Source organism: Salvia splendens, chromosome 7 (assembly GCF_004379255.2).
Source record: "Salvia splendens isolate huo1 chromosome 7, SspV2, whole genome shotgun sequence".
NCBI classification, from domain to species: Eukaryota; Viridiplantae; Streptophyta; class Magnoliopsida; order Lamiales; family Lamiaceae; genus Salvia; species Salvia splendens.
In genome coordinates this window covers 36,084,125-36,102,569 of record NC_056038.1, presented here as the reverse complement: position 1 = coordinate 36,102,569, position 18,445 = coordinate 36,084,125, and the positions used below count along the sequence as shown (strand labels likewise).

The 18,445-nt window shown below is 33.8% G+C and overlaps 3 protein-coding genes across 4 annotated transcripts; 1 reads left to right on the top strand and 2 right to left on the bottom strand.

The window, feature by feature from the left end:
• Positions 1 to 336: 336 nt before the first annotated feature.
• LOC121810877 (transcription factor MYB10-like) lies at positions 337 to 1,847 on the top strand. The gene is made up of 3 exons (XM_042211601.1): positions 337 to 571; positions 924 to 1,053; positions 1,145 to 1,847. Exons 1-3 carry the CDS (start codon positions 439 to 441, stop codon positions 1,668 to 1,670), a joined length of 789 nt encoding a protein of 262 aa, XP_042067535.1. The 5' UTR covers positions 337 to 438; the 3' UTR covers positions 1,671 to 1,847.
• Positions 1,848 to 5,442: 3,595 nt separating this feature from the next.
• LOC121811432 (putative cyclin-D6-1) lies at positions 5,443 to 7,237 on the bottom strand. 2 transcript variants are annotated; one of them, XM_042212287.1, is made up of 5 exons: positions 6,786 to 7,237; positions 6,609 to 6,704; positions 6,332 to 6,533; positions 6,075 to 6,205; positions 5,443 to 5,870 (listed from the first exon to the last, which is right to left on the bottom strand). In XM_042212287.1, exons 1-5 carry the CDS (start codon positions 7,191 to 7,193, stop codon positions 5,655 to 5,657), a joined length of 1,053 nt encoding a protein of 350 aa, XP_042068221.1. In that variant the 5' UTR covers positions 7,194 to 7,237; the 3' UTR covers positions 5,443 to 5,654. The 2 variants fall into 2 exon arrangements, with proteins under 2 accessions (XP_042068221.1, XP_042068220.1); XM_042212286.1 differs by having other exon boundaries at positions 6,609 to 6,713; positions 6,786 to 7,234.
• Positions 7,238 to 14,272: 7,035 nt separating this feature from the next.
• LOC121741901 (UPF0481 protein At3g47200-like) lies at positions 14,273 to 16,524 on the bottom strand. The gene is made up of 2 exons (XM_042134854.1): positions 16,334 to 16,524; positions 14,273 to 15,726 (listed from the first exon to the last, which is right to left on the bottom strand). Exon 2 carries the CDS (start codon positions 15,710 to 15,712, stop codon positions 14,429 to 14,431), a length of 1,284 nt encoding a protein of 427 aa, XP_041990788.1. The 5' UTR covers positions 15,713 to 15,726; positions 16,334 to 16,524; the 3' UTR covers positions 14,273 to 14,428.
• Between the last annotated feature and the right edge of the window lie 1,921 nt (positions 16,525 to 18,445).

Sequence of the window (18,445 nt, the reverse complement as noted above, 5' to 3'; positions counted from 1 at the left end):
CTACAAAATAATTTTCAATTAAATATATTTGAATTTAAATAATACAATCATCGAAGCAACATATTCAAGGATATTTTTGTCAACTCATAATTCCGAAAACAAGACTTACCAAAATTTATATTTCATAAAGTTACGACAGCGACATACGTAACATCCATATCCCCACACAAGACACACAATAATTAATTCTTGATTTTTATTTACACAAATTTTCATTGTGTTTTTCATTTATCTGAAATTCCATCTTCCTACGTTGTTTCCTACGTCAACACTTTCACAGGGTACAATTGTTTGTCTTCTCTCTCCTCTCTATATAAACACTGAGCTTCCTTCCTCACACATCACTCAAAATTTAACAAACTTAACCAGCAACACAAACTCAAAAAAAAAAAAAAACACACACACACACACAACGAAAAACAAAAAGAGCAAAAGAAGATGGTGAGGCCGCCTTCAATCGACAGCAATGGAATGAAGAAGGGTGCTTGGAGCGAAGACGAAGACGAAAAATTGAGATCTTACATACAAAGATATGGCCATTGGAATTGGAGATTGCTCCCCAAATATGCCGGTGAGTTAATAAATAATCGCGATCGTTTATACACATAGAGATGCGGCCAGATCAGCATTGCCTAATCTGACAGCATCTACGAGACAAGATTCAAGATGCTGTCAGATCAAAATTGTCTAGATCTGACAACATCTACTAGACAAGGTGCAAAGTAGAGTTGATCAACCACTTGACTTCACTTGTAATAATAAGTGATGTTATCTAGCCGCGACCTTCTCTTGAATTCTTGAAATTTGTGCCTAGTTTTAAGAGAATATACTTCATTTTTAAGTATATGTAAAAAATTGTACTATTAATATAAGAGATTTGGGTTTTTATTTTATGTAATTAACATAATTTTTCTTGATTTTAGGACTAAAGAGATGTGGGAAGAGCTGCAGACTGAGATGGGTAAATTACTTGAAACCGGGGGTCAAAAGAGGCAACTTCAGCAAAGAAGAACGACAAATCGTTATCAAATTACACGCTGAGCTCGGAAACAAGTAAGATCTGTTCCCGAATTTCGCGTCTTACCAATTAAGATGTGCTTATTAGTTTGAACAATTACTCAAACTAACTCTTGTAATAAAACAGGTGGTCAGCTATTGCTGAAAAGCTGCCGGGAAGAACTGACAACGAGATCAAGAACTTCTGGCACACACGCGTGGAAAGACGGCGCAAGCCAAATCACCTGACAAAGCCTATAAATACAATTTCTTTCATAGAAAAAACAGATTCCTCGGAAGCTACTTCTCTCTCTACATCTCAAGATCTCTCAGTACCATTCGATGATGCTTCTTTCTCTACAAATTCATCACAAGAAGAGCTTGAACTGATGCTGTCGGAAATGCTTAAGGAGGATGTTGCTCAAAACGAGGGTTTGGCGGCGCACGTGTTTAATGAGGAGGTGTTGGAGTTCGACTATCCTGAGCTGCGGTACAGCGAGCTATCGTGCTCCTACGGAAGCTTCTGGAATGAGTCTTCGAATGCTTCGAATTCGGAGAGTGAGACAAGTAGTTATAGTTATAATGCTAATCCGCCTGTGGAGGAAGAGGGATTGTTGCTTACTTATGATCCTCTCCTTCAGTATTTTGACTACGAGACGAGTCTCTTTTGGTAATAGACGAGGTTTACTCAGAGTGCATTTTCTACCAACCTATTAGGGACTTGTTGTAGCTAGTTGTGAATATAATTAATGTTTGCACACCATTGTATGTTGGATAATCATGTAGCTAATGAAAAATATGTATGCTGGTGTTCGGTTTGATGAATTATATAAGATTTTGAGTCTTTATTATGTTGTTCGATTAAGTAAATATGATATTCTACTTTTTTTACAATAGAAAAAATGCCTCAGACGAGCTCACACCCAATCGCAGAGAAAAAGAAAGGAACGGAATGCTGCACGGGCACTCCATATAGAAGAAGATAGCAAAAGATAACATGTGATAACACAAACAACACCAAGAAGAAAACCACACATAGCCTCGACGATAAATAACATGCGATTGCTTGCAACATACTAGAGACAAATCATAAAGCGATTGGCTGCGGTTGTACTAACTTTTGTACGAACTTCTTGAGTCTTTCAGTCCTCTGAGGGGGTGTTCGGCTGGCAAGATTAAATCTCATGATTAAATATGTATCATGTTTGGTTCATAAGATTGAACCCTTCAACTTAATCCTAGATAGATAGTCTCATGATAATTAGACATAGCCTCCCCATTCCAACTAAAATAATCACACAACTTAATCCTAGATGGATAGTCTCATGATATTAGTCATGGCAACCGAACGCCACCTGATGAGACTATATTTAATCACGTGACAATTACTCATAGATGATAGATTAGTCTTGGCCGTCCATGTGAAAAATTAATCTCCGGTAATCTCAAGTTAATTAGTGATTTCCTTAAAAAGAAATAAAAATGCTACTCAAGTGATGATAATCAACTAGATTCTTGACTTTTTCTTACAAGGGAGTTTTGTTTGCGGTAACTAATTAGTCGGAACAGTTAGTTATGATGAAACAATAGAATTTATTATATAATTTAAAACTAGTTAATTAAATATTGTAGCTAGAATGCATGAAATTTGACCTGGTTAGTTCGTTGAAACTAGCCGGCAACCACGATGGTTCATGCATGTGTTACATAATTAATTAAACCAAATGAATATAAATTAATTCCATCTTGTATAGTTATCAAATGATATATATTAGCTTCTGATTTGCTAATTAATTACCTAATTCAACTTTCTAAGTATTAACCCCAATTATGAAGAGATCACAATCACATCTGTTAATTCATCCATCATCTGTTTATAACGATGATCGTAGCACTGTCTCTACTTTACGATGTTAGCATAATCTTCTTCATTATATCTGATTCTAAGAGTGTTTTTTTTCCTAGATAAAACTACCAAAAACATTATACTACCAAAAACTGGGCTGTTAAATTTTCAACTTATAGGCCCAAATAAATAAAAAATTTGAAGAAGTGGACTGTCACATAAATTGAACCCAAACTATTGTATCCAAATTACTATCATTTATTGCTAATATTTAAAGTTTAAGGAGTCTATATACCCTAATATGAAATTATCAACTAAGTAGTACTTAATAATGTTCTATATTAAGTGTTAAAAAATTCACAAAATTTATTTGGATATAATGAATCCAACATTATAGTTGTTATATTTACTCTATATGTTTCCATTTTTTATTTCTAAAACCAAAAAACCTTCATTGTCAAGAACTGTAAATGTTACTTACCTCTTTATATATATGAGAAATGAAAAGCAAATATAAATAGCTATATAAAGTTTCTAGTTTGAAATTCCAAACCTGTCCACTTTGACTATTACAGAACAAATTAATTGTTAAATTTGGACACAGATAAAGACTGACACACATAGTTTCAATCATTTAAGAAGCATTTATTTTTAAAAAATAAAGTTACAACAGTGAAATTCTGTAGAATATGGCAATATGTATTTATATATGGTGGTCCAAATTTATGTTTGTGATTGTAAGGTAATTGTCACCTACTGACTATAGAGATATCAAATGTTGGTACATAATTCATGTGACAATGAAATTTCAGTTCTTATTTTTCGGGACCATATCATAATTGTTTGGATTACTTACCCAAAAACAAATAATGAGATCATAATGTAAAAATTTGAATGGAAAAACTGCAGATTATGACCTACTCATTTGACCATTGAATAAACTGCCGAATACTGCTTTATATCATTGTTTAAATTTTCACTAGATTCACTTTACTATGAGGCCATGTTTGGTTGACGGAAAAGTAAAGTTGGCAAGAAAAATGATTCATAGAAAAATGAATCCCATGAATATGATTCCTAATATCTTTACTTTCATGTGTTTGGAAATATCAAAATTTTAAATTTTATATTTAATTTAAATATCAAACTAAAAATATACTAATTATTCTTTTATTTAAAAAAAGAATAATAATATAAATTTTTTAATAAATTATTAATTACAAATAATAATAATTATATTATTATATTTATTATTACGATGTATAGTTTAAATATGGATTATTTATCATAATATATAATAATCATAATAAATATGATTATTATTATTATATTTAAAATATTATAATTGAATAAATTTTATAATTCAAAAGTTCCCTACAACTTTATTGATTAATTATTAATGTATAAAATAATAATAATAATTTATTATTATTATATGATTTATATTATATAATCATATTTTAATTGTTTAATAAATTATTAATTATAATAGTAATAACAATTATATATAAAAATTATAATAATATAGTTATAATTATGATAATTTTAATTATAGTTATTTATTATACGAGTATGATTTATAATTTTAAATTATTTTTAAAACATTGTAATTAATAATAATAATAATAATAATAATAAATAATAATAACTATACTATATTGCATTAAATATGTAAGAATCCTAAAACTGAGAAAAAGAATACCTAAGAAAAGTTAGGATTTAGAATTCTGGAAAGTTGTACTAACTTTCCTTGTTCTCGGATTCTGATTACTTTCCCAATTTGATTAAAAAACCCAAACAAACACATGAATTTAAAATTTAAGGAATCAAATTACTTTCTCAGACAGAATCCCGACAACCAAACATGGCCTGAATGTATTTTCATTCACAAAATACGAATTTTGATTGAACAAATTTTATCAAAAGTATTATTTTTACAATAACCCAACTTCTTGCTTTCAGTATGTGCGTTTGAGTTTAAGAAGGAGATTATAGTAATGCCCCTTGACTAAGTAGTCAGTAAATACAATTAGTTCTAAAACATTTAATATAATTCATTAGGAAATTCTTACATTGTTCTTATAAAAAATTGAAGATTTTAAACTATTCTAGTTTATTTCCAGTTCCAACGGTATTATCGTAGCCTCAATCTGAAACGTCTCTTTAATTAATGGGGAGAATCCAAAGGTACAATTTTCGTATATAGTATTTTTTATTTCATAACTTTATGTCACATGCTAATGTAGGTCGATTTTACCATGCATTTTTTATTTTATAACTCATATAGACTTAAAAAAAATTGGACCGTTTAATATTACATTAAATATTATGGATTTAAGTCAGAGCATGATTTCAAAGCTTACACAGCCACAAATTTTAATCTATAATCATATCTTATTCTTCTATATTTTAGTTGATTTGGAAAAACTATAAATTCTCCTTCCAAGGAAAAAACTACCATTATATTTTCTATCTTTGCGTCCGTTATAAGAGATTCGATTTTGATTTTATAAAAGTAGCCTAGTATCAAAGATCTTGCGATTAAAAAAAAAAGTCCAAAAATGCAATGTCTGTACGCACAAAATTTGAAAAACCGATCATCCCACAAATTATGTTAGCCGATTCACCAAACAAAAACATAGTTCCAACACGAAAAATTCATCATTCAAATCAGAAACCAACTAAGATAGACCGACACCGCCGGAACCCGGCCATTCGCATCGGGATGTGAAAAGACAAAAATACCCCTGCCCTTTTTCCAGACTTTTTAAGTGGCCAGAGCTGATGTCCCTTTCTCATCAAATGTACACTACTAGTCACTGATTTCCCCTTGAGAAAGCTGAGTCGATTTATTAGTGGTGGAATTATCAATCACTCCCTCACTCATTTGATTGCTATCCGTCTCCGAGATCGAGCAGCTGAAGTCGAGCACATTGGGCGGCGTTAATGACTCCGACACGAACGTTGAGGCCACCTCGCACCCGGCCTCCGCCTCCGCCATCACATCATAACAATGCTGCAATTCCTCCTGCCAAAAAATGCTAATTAGCAACATTATAGACATCCACGGATTTAAGTCGGGCCTAATTTTCCCTTAGGGTCGGCCGAAAGCGCCAAGGCTCTCCATTTGTAGCATTTTTCTCCTTTTTTTCCCCAAACTTACGTTGTAAAATTACAATTTTATCCTTATTAAAGTAAAAAAACACAAAGCTTTGAACTCGAGTTTTCGTACCTTGATCAGATAAATGCAGCCGCAGATGGCGTCTCGGAACGGTTCAAACTGTGTCGGGAAAAACTCGCGAGATGCCAAGAGAAGGGCCGAGGCGGAGACGATTGACGGCTTGAACTCGAGTAATTTGATATCTACGGTAACATAACACAATTAAAAAAAATGACAAAAAATATTAAAAAAAACATAACATAATTAAAAAAAGACAAAAATCATTATAAAAAACAACTATGTATTAAAATAAACTGACTGATACCAACCACTCTGAGATTTCAAGATAATCTGAGTTCCCCTGTTTCTCAAAGCCTGAACGGATTCATCGTCGCCGCAGTCGAAAAACGAGACGAAGTAACCGAGAAACGAAAAGGGGCTGACGGAACGCATCCGCCATTTCAGAGCTCCGAGGATCAGCATCTCCATTCTCTCGATTGTGAGAGAATCGAACATCAAACCTCCATCATCCTATTTCATCCCCAATTAATAAAAATCAAAATTAAAAACACTGAATTCGATGAATAAAGCTGCAGAGTTAATTACCATGAGATCGAAAACAGAGTACTCTGTTTTCTCTGTTTTCCTCATTTTGAGTGCTAATGAAATGCAGGAAACCGCAACTAATCTGAAGATCCATGGCTTCTTATCCTGCATTATTACAGCCTTAGTTGCATCAAATGGAAGATAAAACTTTAATGAAGAGATGGAGGAGGAGGTTACCGGAATGGGGTGGGCGGAGAGGAAGCGATCCATGTAGTTGACGGCAAGGTAGGGGAGGAAGGGATCGGAATGTCGGGAGATATGGACGATCGAGGAGGCGATTTGATGGCGGACGGAGAGATACGAGCTCGATGAGGTTAAGGTTTGGATGTAGTTTTTGGAAGGCATGTGATCAATCTCTATGTGGAATAATGAGGAGAAGATGTCATTTGAATGTGGCAATGGATTCTCAAGATCAAACTCCATTGAATTGATAGATAGCTCTGTTTCTCTCTTTAGAGTCATGGTTCTTGCTCTTATATAGGGTGTATGGTGTGTCAAGGGTGGGGGATGAATGGCAAAGAGGAAAAGGAAGAGAGTTTGTTTGGTGTCTTGTTTTGAAAAGAAAATGTGGAGAGAAGACTTCATCTTAACATTAGGATTTGGATCAAATTCTTTTTAGAGATTGTTTGTTAGGCTCACTATGTTGGGTGGTTTCTAATAATAAATTAACTCAGTGGATAAATTTCTTCATTTTTTTCTTTTTGTTTTTTGGTGTGTGCTATGTCTAATCTATAGACATTGAGTGGTATATTTAATATGTGCATTTTACTAAAATTTATGAAGGTTTATTTATTAGGGAAGTGTTGTTATAATACTAAAAGTAAGTGTCTAAGTAGTATCCAAGGAGAGGTCTTGGAGATCTTGGGTTCGGTGAAAGGGTGTGAAATATTCGATTGTTCATTTTGCATATATACTTTGGCCTGTTAAGGTAAATTCCACTTTATCCTTTTTTCTTTATTCCTTTAAAAGCAATTACAAATACATGTAGTAATATATGTTATGACAGAATAGAGCAATTGTGTAATCGACAAACGAAAGAACATAAAGAGACACAGAATTTACGTGGTTCGCCTATTGGCTACATCCACGGGCAAGAACAGAGAACAAATTGTATTATGACTGCAGTTACAGATTTCAGATCTAAGATCACGATCACAGAACTATGTGCTCTGCTCACATATAAATAGACACACATGAGATCCTATCCTAATTCGAAAACATAATCCTATCCCAATTTGAAAGCATAATCCTATCCCAATTAATAAACAAATTCAAGGCATACTAACAATATAATGGCTCTTCATTTATGTTTGTAGCTGTAGTGACTTGAGTTTCTGGCCTAATAATTAGAGAGGAAACGTTTTACCAAATAATAAGTTTGATTTTGGCCTAATAATCGTCTTTTATCTTGCAATTTGTATTCTCCATAACTCCAAGTTGTGATGTGTTTTAGATTGTTTCATAACTACTTTCGTATTGCTACTTTGTTGTGCGTCTATTTTTTAGCTCTAACCATTTCTTTTATTTCAAAAAATATTGTGAAATCTAAAAGCCTAAATACCTATTTATAAACGGAAAAGATAGACAAGAGAAAGTACATAGACAAAAAGTTTGGACCCCAAATTGATCATACATTTGTCATTAGCCTAAACATCCAAATTTACACGAACTCTTGTAATGTCCCATCCCACATATAAGACATACAAATAAAGCTAGTATTGCTTGATAGAATATATAAACAAAAAGAGTGCCCATTTCTTACAAATGAGAGACTACAAATTTGTACTATAAAATCTTTATAATGTTTAGCATGTGTGACAGAGTGACAGATCAAGATTTATGAACAGATCCCCACAGCCCTTGGTCTTTGTAGAAATTCTATTACATTACATGATTGGAGTTCAAAGTAAAAATAAATAACAAAGTAGTAGTATAATTCAAAGTGAAGAATGTGACTATGCATTTCTTTACAAAAGGGGTTTTTTTTATACCAGGATATTTGTGGGTTTTCCGTTTCTTGCTTTTTTGGTTATCGATCATTTAAGTACTTTTGTTGGACTTTTTTTCGTGGCCCTTTTTTGCTTTTAATTTGATTGGCTGGTGGATGTTTTGTCATGTGTTAATAATTGTTGTTTGGAACTTCTCATTCGGTTTAATTGGAGCTAATGTGAGACCATACTTCTTTGGTGGATGAGATTAACAGATAACGACAATATATTGTTGTTTATTTTCTTCATTTTTCTTTTTTTTTAATTGTTTTTGCATTTTTCTACACACACATTTCGTTGTTTTTTATTAATAGTTTATATTATGAGCTTCTCCTATACTGTTGTTCACCATCCTTTTGGATAGAATGTTTTGTAACATCAAAATTAACAACTTTATATAGTCAAATTATTTGGCAACACGATACAATCCATATTAGAATGAATATTAAATGCTCATATTTGATATGTGCGCGAACAATGATGTAAAAAGATATGCATATTTAATTACACATGACACCAATGTAGTAACAAGATACAATCAATATTAATATAAATGCATCTTAGGGTACAAACATTTAATACTTGAATTCTCATCTTCATTTTCTAATTCAATGAAATGAAATTCGGAATTTGCAATATTAATTAATGTGTGACCAATAACAAAATTCTCTTATTGAATTAGGCTAGGACAGAGACAATTCGTGTAGTCCTTTATTATCAAATCATGATATATGTTCTCCTCAAAATAATATTCATGATAATATGTTTTTAATATTATACTATTATTTATACACGCATCAAATGTAACCATGGCAATATGGCATATACATGAAGAATATACTTCTTTTGTGAGAGTTGAAAAATCACTATCTCCTAGATAAATACTCCATTTATTAATTGAAAAACGAGAAGATAATTTTTGAATTGTGTATTTTATGATATATATAGTCGAAGGGAGGAAGAAAGTCCAATTAAAATGGATATTTTTTTATATTACGAATCCATGTTAATTTGGTTTGGAATTCTGATTTAAGTGAAAAAAAACAAGCCTATTTATTTATTGTTCTAATTGTATTTATTGCTATTCTATACCATTTCTTAGAAATTTAATTCAGTTGACTATACAATGAAAACAACAAGCAAAACATTTATGCACATTTATATTTAATTTCTAAAATTTGTGGTCACATATGGCCATGATCCCATTGTAATGAAAGTGAAACTAATGCACCAAGTTTACATTAATGAAAAATTTGACTTCTGCTTTTCCTTAAATATTCCTAATTTATGTGATGGAATTTTCTTTCCCTTCGATTCAATTTCATCCTTATAACTCAGTATTTGATTCCATGTACTATTACGACTACTTTTCTCAAGATTTTCCATCACCAAAATCTTTCTATGAATTATTGACCCAAAACTTAACCTTAATATTCTGTTTGAAAAGTTTATAAATGACTAAAATTTGACCAGACTTCGTGATTTACATGACTATTATCCCTTAATTTTATGCCATATCTTGACGATTTTTTTTTCAACATTTTAACCAACAAAGTTTATTTTTTTGTGAATTCTTCACCTGAAAAGGAAATTTCTAATTGATTCAATATTTCTAATTGAAAAGCTTATAAAAATGACCATAATTTAACCAGACTTTATGATTTACATGACTATCATCCCTTAATTTTATGCGATATCCTGGCGATTTTTTTTTCAAGATTTTAACCACCATATATTTTTTTCTTTTTGTGAAATTTTCACCTAAAAAGGAAATTTCTAATTGATTGAATATTTATTTATCAATTATAATAAAAAAAATTAAGGAAAAATCATCAAAATTAATTGAGACGTACCCTGAATTGCAGAGCGTCCAAATATCTGGATTTTCCGGCTGAAAAAAAGTATAGTACTACTTATAACGAAAAAGGACTAAAATTGCATAATTAATTTGTACAATGATAGTAAATGTTCTCTTGTCACATTTCATTTTCCTTTATTGAATATGAGCATGACCTTTGAATTTGTACATGTGTTGGGTCTATTTTTTTCCTTTGAATTATCATGGGAAATTTGATGAAATAGGGGTAAATAATTAGATGAATTGTCGTAATATAATATAGGGAAAGTCATAATGAATGGAGAGACCCAAGGAAAGACGAAAAAAGAGAAAATTGGGAAATGAGAAGACGAAGAATTAACTTTTTCATTCCTTCAAAATGTTATGCTTTGAACATTGTTCCAACTCTTTCTTCTTTTCATTCTTATTTTGATATTTGCCACTCTCCTACGTCTTCTCTTTTGTCTTTTTATTTCTAGAAGTGTTTCGTGGCTTTGCCTTCCATTTAGTTCTCAGTAGGTGTTTTATCGTGTATTTTATGATTGTTCTTTGAAACTTTTCATTCGACTCGAAGCTGTTGTATCGTGTATTTTATGATTGTTCTTTGAAATTTTTCATTCGACTCGAAGCTGTTGTGTGACATTTTATTTTAGATGGATGAAATTGACAGATAAACGTTATAATATATTTGTCTGTTGCTTTTCTTCTGTAATAATTTCGATAGCGTTTTAAGGTTTAAGGTGTCAAGCCGAGTCTGTCATATTTGATTTCTTAATTATGATTTGCGAATTATTACTCAATTACACGGATTACAATTTCCTAGCACCGTGTACTTAAAATTACCCAATACCTGCTTCCAAACTTGATCTGCAACTTTTTGAGAAGCAATTTTTATTCCTCGATTCTAATGCTTCTTTGACGTGGATTCCTCCGCTATGGTTGGGAGTCGACGGACTCCACAAGGATGGATTCAGGTAGGGTTGGGGGCGCTACCAACCCTACCGTCAACCTTCATTAATTGATCGCTGACTCTATCGTAGCTCCGCCCCTACTACTACAAGTGCAACACCTCCAATCATAATTTCTCAAAGAAATATACAATGAAAGAGAAAACGAGCTCCAAAACATTATGACTAAGCTCAAATTCAAAATAAAGATAACTAAGAGCATCCACAATGGTGGATATCCGCTCCGTGCCTCGGGAACAGAATGCGTTGCAAGACATCGGTCATATCGACACTCACACAAAGAAGGGATGGAGGGTGTTATTATGTCACGCGCCTTCCCTCTAGCTGCATTGTATCTGATCTCACGAGTTTTATTTCTACATTTATTATTGATGTAATAATGTTATGTAACTAGGTTCCTCCAATGCACCTAGCTAGTGGGTGCTCAAAGAGTCATTATGAATCTAAGACACGTGGTGGCCAACTACTATTATGTTTAATTAATCGTATAATTATGATCATTATTACTACCTTCTAAATTAGTCAAAGACAAGGGCGAAGCCCTATTTATTTTTATTGACATGTCTATCATCTAAATTTTCAATTTTATGCAGCAACTCGTATACTGAGGTGTAAATTTTATTTAGCTATTCTAATATAATGATATATATTTAAAACAATTCTATTTAAAATTGGACTTGTGACCTTTTAATTTACATTGTAAGTATTATACTTCTCCCAATTACATCATTACATGCGATATAATTTTTGTGGTTGTCCCATATTTTGTTGCCAAGATGGAAATGATGTTGAAACGAAAGGACACGAGAAGAGTTCTTCTGAATTGGGGATAATTTATTTGAATATAGTGTTGAATAATTTAGTGGTGTTACAAGATTTATCCAAATGGTAATGTATTCAACCCATGCCCGACCTCACATGACAGGCCACATTTCAAGCTCTAATTTACCCAATCCAATATCACCAAAATAATTGGAGAATTAGTTTACTAGTGGGCCCTCCTTCAGTTTTTTACATTAATCTAAGATAAAAATTTGTGTGACCTCTCACTTCGTGATGGTTCTCGAGAAAGAGTTATTGTTCTTTATATAGTAATACAATAAATAAATAATATTTGAAATATTACGAATTTAATATATAATTATAAAAATAAAAAAATAGAAAGAAAAACAATTGAAATATTAGTAGTAGAGAATGAGACTCGTTTCATTAGAAATTTTTTTCTTAAATAGAAATGGTCTATTTTTGGAATATATTCTAAAATGACAAATGTGATCTATATATATTAAGAGACAGAGGGAGTTTAGTAATTTGTTAAAAATTGTTATTTTCATGACTTAAGTTAGTTCGATGAAAATGAGTGTTTGTTAAGAATAAAATTAATTATTGTTATAAATAAAACTCATAATATATTCAAAATAAAAAACTTATATTCCTTCGTTCCAAAAAAATATGAATATTTGGGACGGCACAAGAATCAATGTATAACTGATAAAGTAAGAGGGATATAGAAAGAAAACTAATTATAGTATTATTAGTGGAAAATGAGAGTCACCTTATTAGAGAAAAGAAGTTGCCGAAAATAGAAGAGGATATTTTTATGAAACATCCCAAAATGAAAAATATCCTTATTTTTATGAGACGGATGGAGTATTTTTATCATTAAAATGTTTGTTGCAAAGTGATTATCATTCTTAACAAAAATGCAAACCGGTACCGACCCGAACACCTTGAATTTCGGTTATCGTTTAATAATCGACCGATTCCGGTTCGATTCTCGATTAATCGAATAACCGAGAATCGTTTACCCACCCTAGTTTTAATGTATAAAAGTAAACGTTTTAAAATTTTGATTCAAGACAGATAGAGCGAATTGGATCCTCTCAAAGTTTGTGCACCATATGCGAGCCCGCACATGAGTGCAACCCTTACACTTATAATTTAAAATAACAAAATTATTTCTATGCCCTGTGTTAAAAGAACACGAATCTAGTTTCTTAAAGAAGATTAAAAATATTTCTTTCATAATTATAATTGGAAAGATCGATCCATTAATCTATTTTCTACTTTCTACGATGAAAATGGAGTTAAAAATAACGTTTTCACAAAGAATTAAAGATATTCACAAGCTTCTTAGTCATCTTAACGAATTTAATTTATTTAATTCGGAAAATGAGGTGTTGTCTAATTGTATATCATTGGAAACCACATTGAATCTAGTTTTCACAGAAGGAAAAACAAACCGATAAAACAATATATGTTTCTAAATATAGTTATTTCGTCTTATTAAAATCTGCCATAGTGTTTCAAGATCTTGTTTTTGTGATCCTGTGATATTTAAGTTTATGCTCGTGGGCCTTAAGAAAAAAAATGTGAAATAAACATATTTATAATTTAATTAATAAGGGGTTTATGAAATAAAGAAGTGGAGATTGTGAATGAAACACACATAAATCAATTCCATCCTGCTATAGGCCCAAACTATAACTATAAATCTATAACTATAACTTAAAATTTCCAAATCCAGTAGGCTCTTTTATTTATTTATTTATTTATTTATTTATTTATTTATTTATTTATTTATATATAAAGAGATCCAATAGGTTATATATAAAGAGATCCAATAGGTTGGGCCAAGAGAGATAAGTTTCTATATATAGAGAGAGAACAGAGAGATCACAAGAGAACAAATCATAGATTATTTTGGACACAAATTAAGAAAATTGTGTGTAAAGAAGTTAATATATTGTGAACGTTTGTGATAAAGCTTGGTAATATAATTGTGTGTAAAGTAGTATTAATATTTTCGTCTTTCTTGTAATATTCTTCACTCACTTTATTTACTCATGATATATTTTTAATGATAGAGACTTATATAAATACAAACAATATATTCCAAACTTAAAAATAAAACATGAAATTGAGATGTAGACAAACAAGCTAAGTTTGGCTCTCCCAATGGAAGTAACATTACAAACATACATACATACACCTGCAATAGAAGATGGAATCAAGTGGCAAAAGTGTTTAATTGGTTGGATTGATTGTGAAGTAAGTTTGTATAAAAGTGAGGCATAGCAGAAAAGTGGCGGCCGCAAGAGCTATTACAGACCATGGGCTCCGAAAATTGGTGTTGATTAGTTCGGCCATCCATGTCCTTGCTTTGCTAGTGCAGTGCTTCTCAATCCTCATATTCACATCACTAAAAACGCAATCGTCCGGGAATCCATAAGTATCGATGCTCTTAACCATTTCAACCACCTCTTCATCGTTCGCCAACATGCTGTACAGTATGCCTTTCTCCCGCAGCACCTTTACATCTCCAGCATTGTTGATCAGAATTTTCATGAAATTAAAGTAAGCCGTCACACCCATGTTTGTATCCGTCTCAGGCGACATCTCGAATGCAATAGCATTCGAGAAGAATACTTTGCTATTGTAGGTGATGTAGAAGAAAGGAAGGTGGAGTTCCGCATACCATGCAAAGGATTCGAACTTGATATCCGTCAGACAATACGAACTCCGCCTGAAATGAACGCCCTTTGCTTTCAGATCAGTCGCCGACCAAAAGGGAGTGTTCATCATTTGCCAGTTAGTTCTTGAGCCTTGCTTCCTTGTGTTGAGATTATTACATTGTTTGACAAGCCGCAAGAGATTGCTCGAATTTTCTTGTGTCTCGTCGAGGATGAAGCTAGTGCCATGCATAGCTTCGAGTAAATGAAGAGGCTCTTCCCCTCTCCCATCCGCCCATGGAAGTTGTGTCAACCTGTCATCCCCAAAAATATTGTAGCTCAAGTACTGGCACAACAATGAATCGTGATCCGGGTGAATTAAGGAGATGAGCCATAACGGAACCTGATTCTCCAGCATAAACATATCGCGGAACATGAACAATACCCCAGACATTCCCAGGCGTTGGCAAATTAGGTTGTATGTTTCATCTTCTCCGATGTAGCATATGAGGAAGCAGGCGTCGCGAAGCATCATTTCAGCCAACTCCCCGTCCGCGTAGCCATCTGCTCCGCCATAGAAATAGCGGATTTCATCTATCCGCTCAGATATGTTACTCAGTAGGAAGCCTTTGCGGGAAGCGTCCCCGCAAACTATATCCTGTAGCTCATCCTTGAGTGGCTCCACTAGATGCGACTGTGGATGCAGGCGGTGGTGGTAGGGGCCGAGGGGCACCACTACTGGCTCATAGATTTGCTTTTTGTCTTGTCGCAACTGTATTGGCACTCTGTGCAGCATGCGCCGCCGTGATTGGATGCCCACGGTGACGGATCCGGAAGTTTCTTCTTCTCTGTTCGTCATACAACTCGAAACTTCTACACGTGTCTATAGTTAGTCATTGACGGGGATTGTGATATATGCATAACTAATTCCTAGTACTGAACCGTTGAATTTTAATACATACTTCATTAATAGATGACACGGAGTTCATTACAAGATCGTTTCTTAGAATGAACTAAAACAAACTAAAAATGAAGGGTTTGACAGTTCGGAGCCAGAAATTAATTCGACATTTGGTTCCTAAACTCACAAATTTTGGTCAAAATTTGGTATTTTCCACAAACCTAAAACTTGATTGTTAATATTATCAAACTTGCACCTGGTAGTGAGTTTCTCTTGATTCAATTTGCCCCAAATTAAATTTGACACGACACAAGTCGGATTTTATAGTTGAATAAAACAACGGACATAATAAACAATGCCGCTTTTAATACACGTTTTAAGTTTATGAAAAATACCAAATTTCTAGCAAAAGGTTGTGATATTAGAAGCAAGTTGTGATATTATAAGCAAATAGCTCTTTAATAATCAATAAAATCTTCTTTTTTATCAGCATTATCTCCCATCAGGTCTCTTTCTACTCTCAAACCGATATGACATAAAAAGAATAGTATGATAAACGAACATGGCAAGAAAAGTCACCTATTATCTTGCTAGCTTGTTTGGTGGAGAGAGAGAGAGATATTGAAGCTGCAGATGAAGCTTCTTTATCTGGATCTGCCTCAAATTTAGTTCTGACTCTTTTTCCTCTGCAGAATTACTACTTCTACTTTTCTTTCTTTAATGTAAAAAATTGATTTTTACTAATATAGAATTTGAGATTGAAGAATGATTGTGTGCAGAAGGGAAGCATTTAAGTATAAGTTCGGTTCTGGTGAGAGATCAAAATATCTCAATTATGTGTGGCTATAATTCTATGTTTTGGATACTTTTGCTTTCTTTATTTATATATTTTTAGGCTCAAAATAAAATTGTATTATGAACTTTGATTCAATTTAATTTTTCGTAGCATAGACAACTAAAATATGATATTAAGCGTTAAAACGACTATTCAACCAATTCCTAATTAGGTATTAGTAATATTCTACCATTAAAATAGTAGTACTAAGAGCATCCACAACGGCGGTGAGCGGACCGGCTAGCCGATTCTCGGCGCTGGCCGGTCCGCTCGCCGAACCATTGCAGCAGGCGAGCGCCAAATCGGGGAGAAAAACGACGAGCGCACGCCGATTCCCGGGCGCTGGCCGATGCGCTCGCCGAACGGCTGGCCGCCATTGCAGGCTCCCGATCGACGAGCGATAGGCCAGCCGATTTTTTTTTATTTTTTTATTTAATTTTCGAAACACTATATATACGCGACTGCAGACCAGTGGCCAAACTGACGACGACTGCAGGAGGATATCGGAGAAAGCCTTCCCCGTGCCCGGGCTTTATAAGGAGTTCACCTACTGGAACTGCTATGGGGTGCTGATGGACTCCGAGAAGTTTCGGGCAGGTGTCGATGCTAGCTGGCCGAAGAAGCAGCGACTGAACTATACCGGTGATTACAGCGACGGCAGCAGCGGCGGATCCCACGACCTCCCTGAGGATGTTCAGGAGTTCCCGTCCCCTCCCGTGTTTACTCGCCGCACTCGCCCGGTTGGTCAAAGGCGGGCGAAACGGGCTTGCCAGGGGTCCCAGAAGGTCTAGTCGGCATCCCCCCTGTTGGCAGGTCGACAGCCGAGCTCGCCTTCTTCGCGCGTCAACAAACGCGGGCTCAGATGTACAAGATCTTAGTTGACTGGAAGGCGGCAACTGACCCCGAGGAGAAGAGTTTTCTTCACTCAATGCTCGTGGGTATGCGGGCCGATTTGAATGCCGTCGCAGCACAGTTGGGGGGCTCAGACGCGGGCTCAGATGTTGCAGATTTGGGGGTCCCGGATAGCGGCGACGACGGCGAGGAGTGAGGCGGAGGCGGGGGGCTCGTGTGTGGAGGAGGAGTTTTTTTTAAAATTAATGTAATTTTTTTTTAATTTATGTACTTTTTTTAATTAATGTACTTTTTAAAATTTAAATATTACTCCCTCCGTCCCGCACTACTCGCACTTATTTCCTTTTTGGGCGTCCCAAGTTACTTGCACTCTTTCCATTTTTAGTAAAAAATTTTCACATACAGCCGTCATTTTTGACTTTCCTATACACTCATTCCTTAATCTCCGTGCCGAAAAGGAAAGGGCGAGTAGCCCGGGACGGAGGGAGTATTATTGAATTTTCCCGTATCTGTGTCGTAAATTTAATTCCGTATTTTGTGTGATTGTTAATTATTTGTTTTTTATAATTTTGTTTATTGTGGCTAGGCTATGACTGACCTATTGCTTGTCCAGTTGCTTGTCCTGATGATGTGGCAGGATGAGTTTTTAGTGCTGATGATGTGGCAAGAGGAGTTTGTGGCTAGGCTATGGCTAGTCTATTGCCATTGTGGATGCTCTAATTTTGTTTTACTGAAAAATGACTCAATTTCTTTTTTACATGTCTCAACCAAAATGACATATTATTGAAAACACATTTTATCTCTACCTTATTCTCTCTTACTTTTTTCATCTCTTCCCTTAACATACAAAATAAATCCAGCTGCATAAAATCTCACTGTCACATAAAATAAATGAGTCACCTTCCTTGAGACGAGACATTATTCATTAAATCAATTTATTTTCCTAAGTTGTTCCATTTCAATTGATTCATTTTCATTTTTAACAAAATGGAAAAACACCTTCA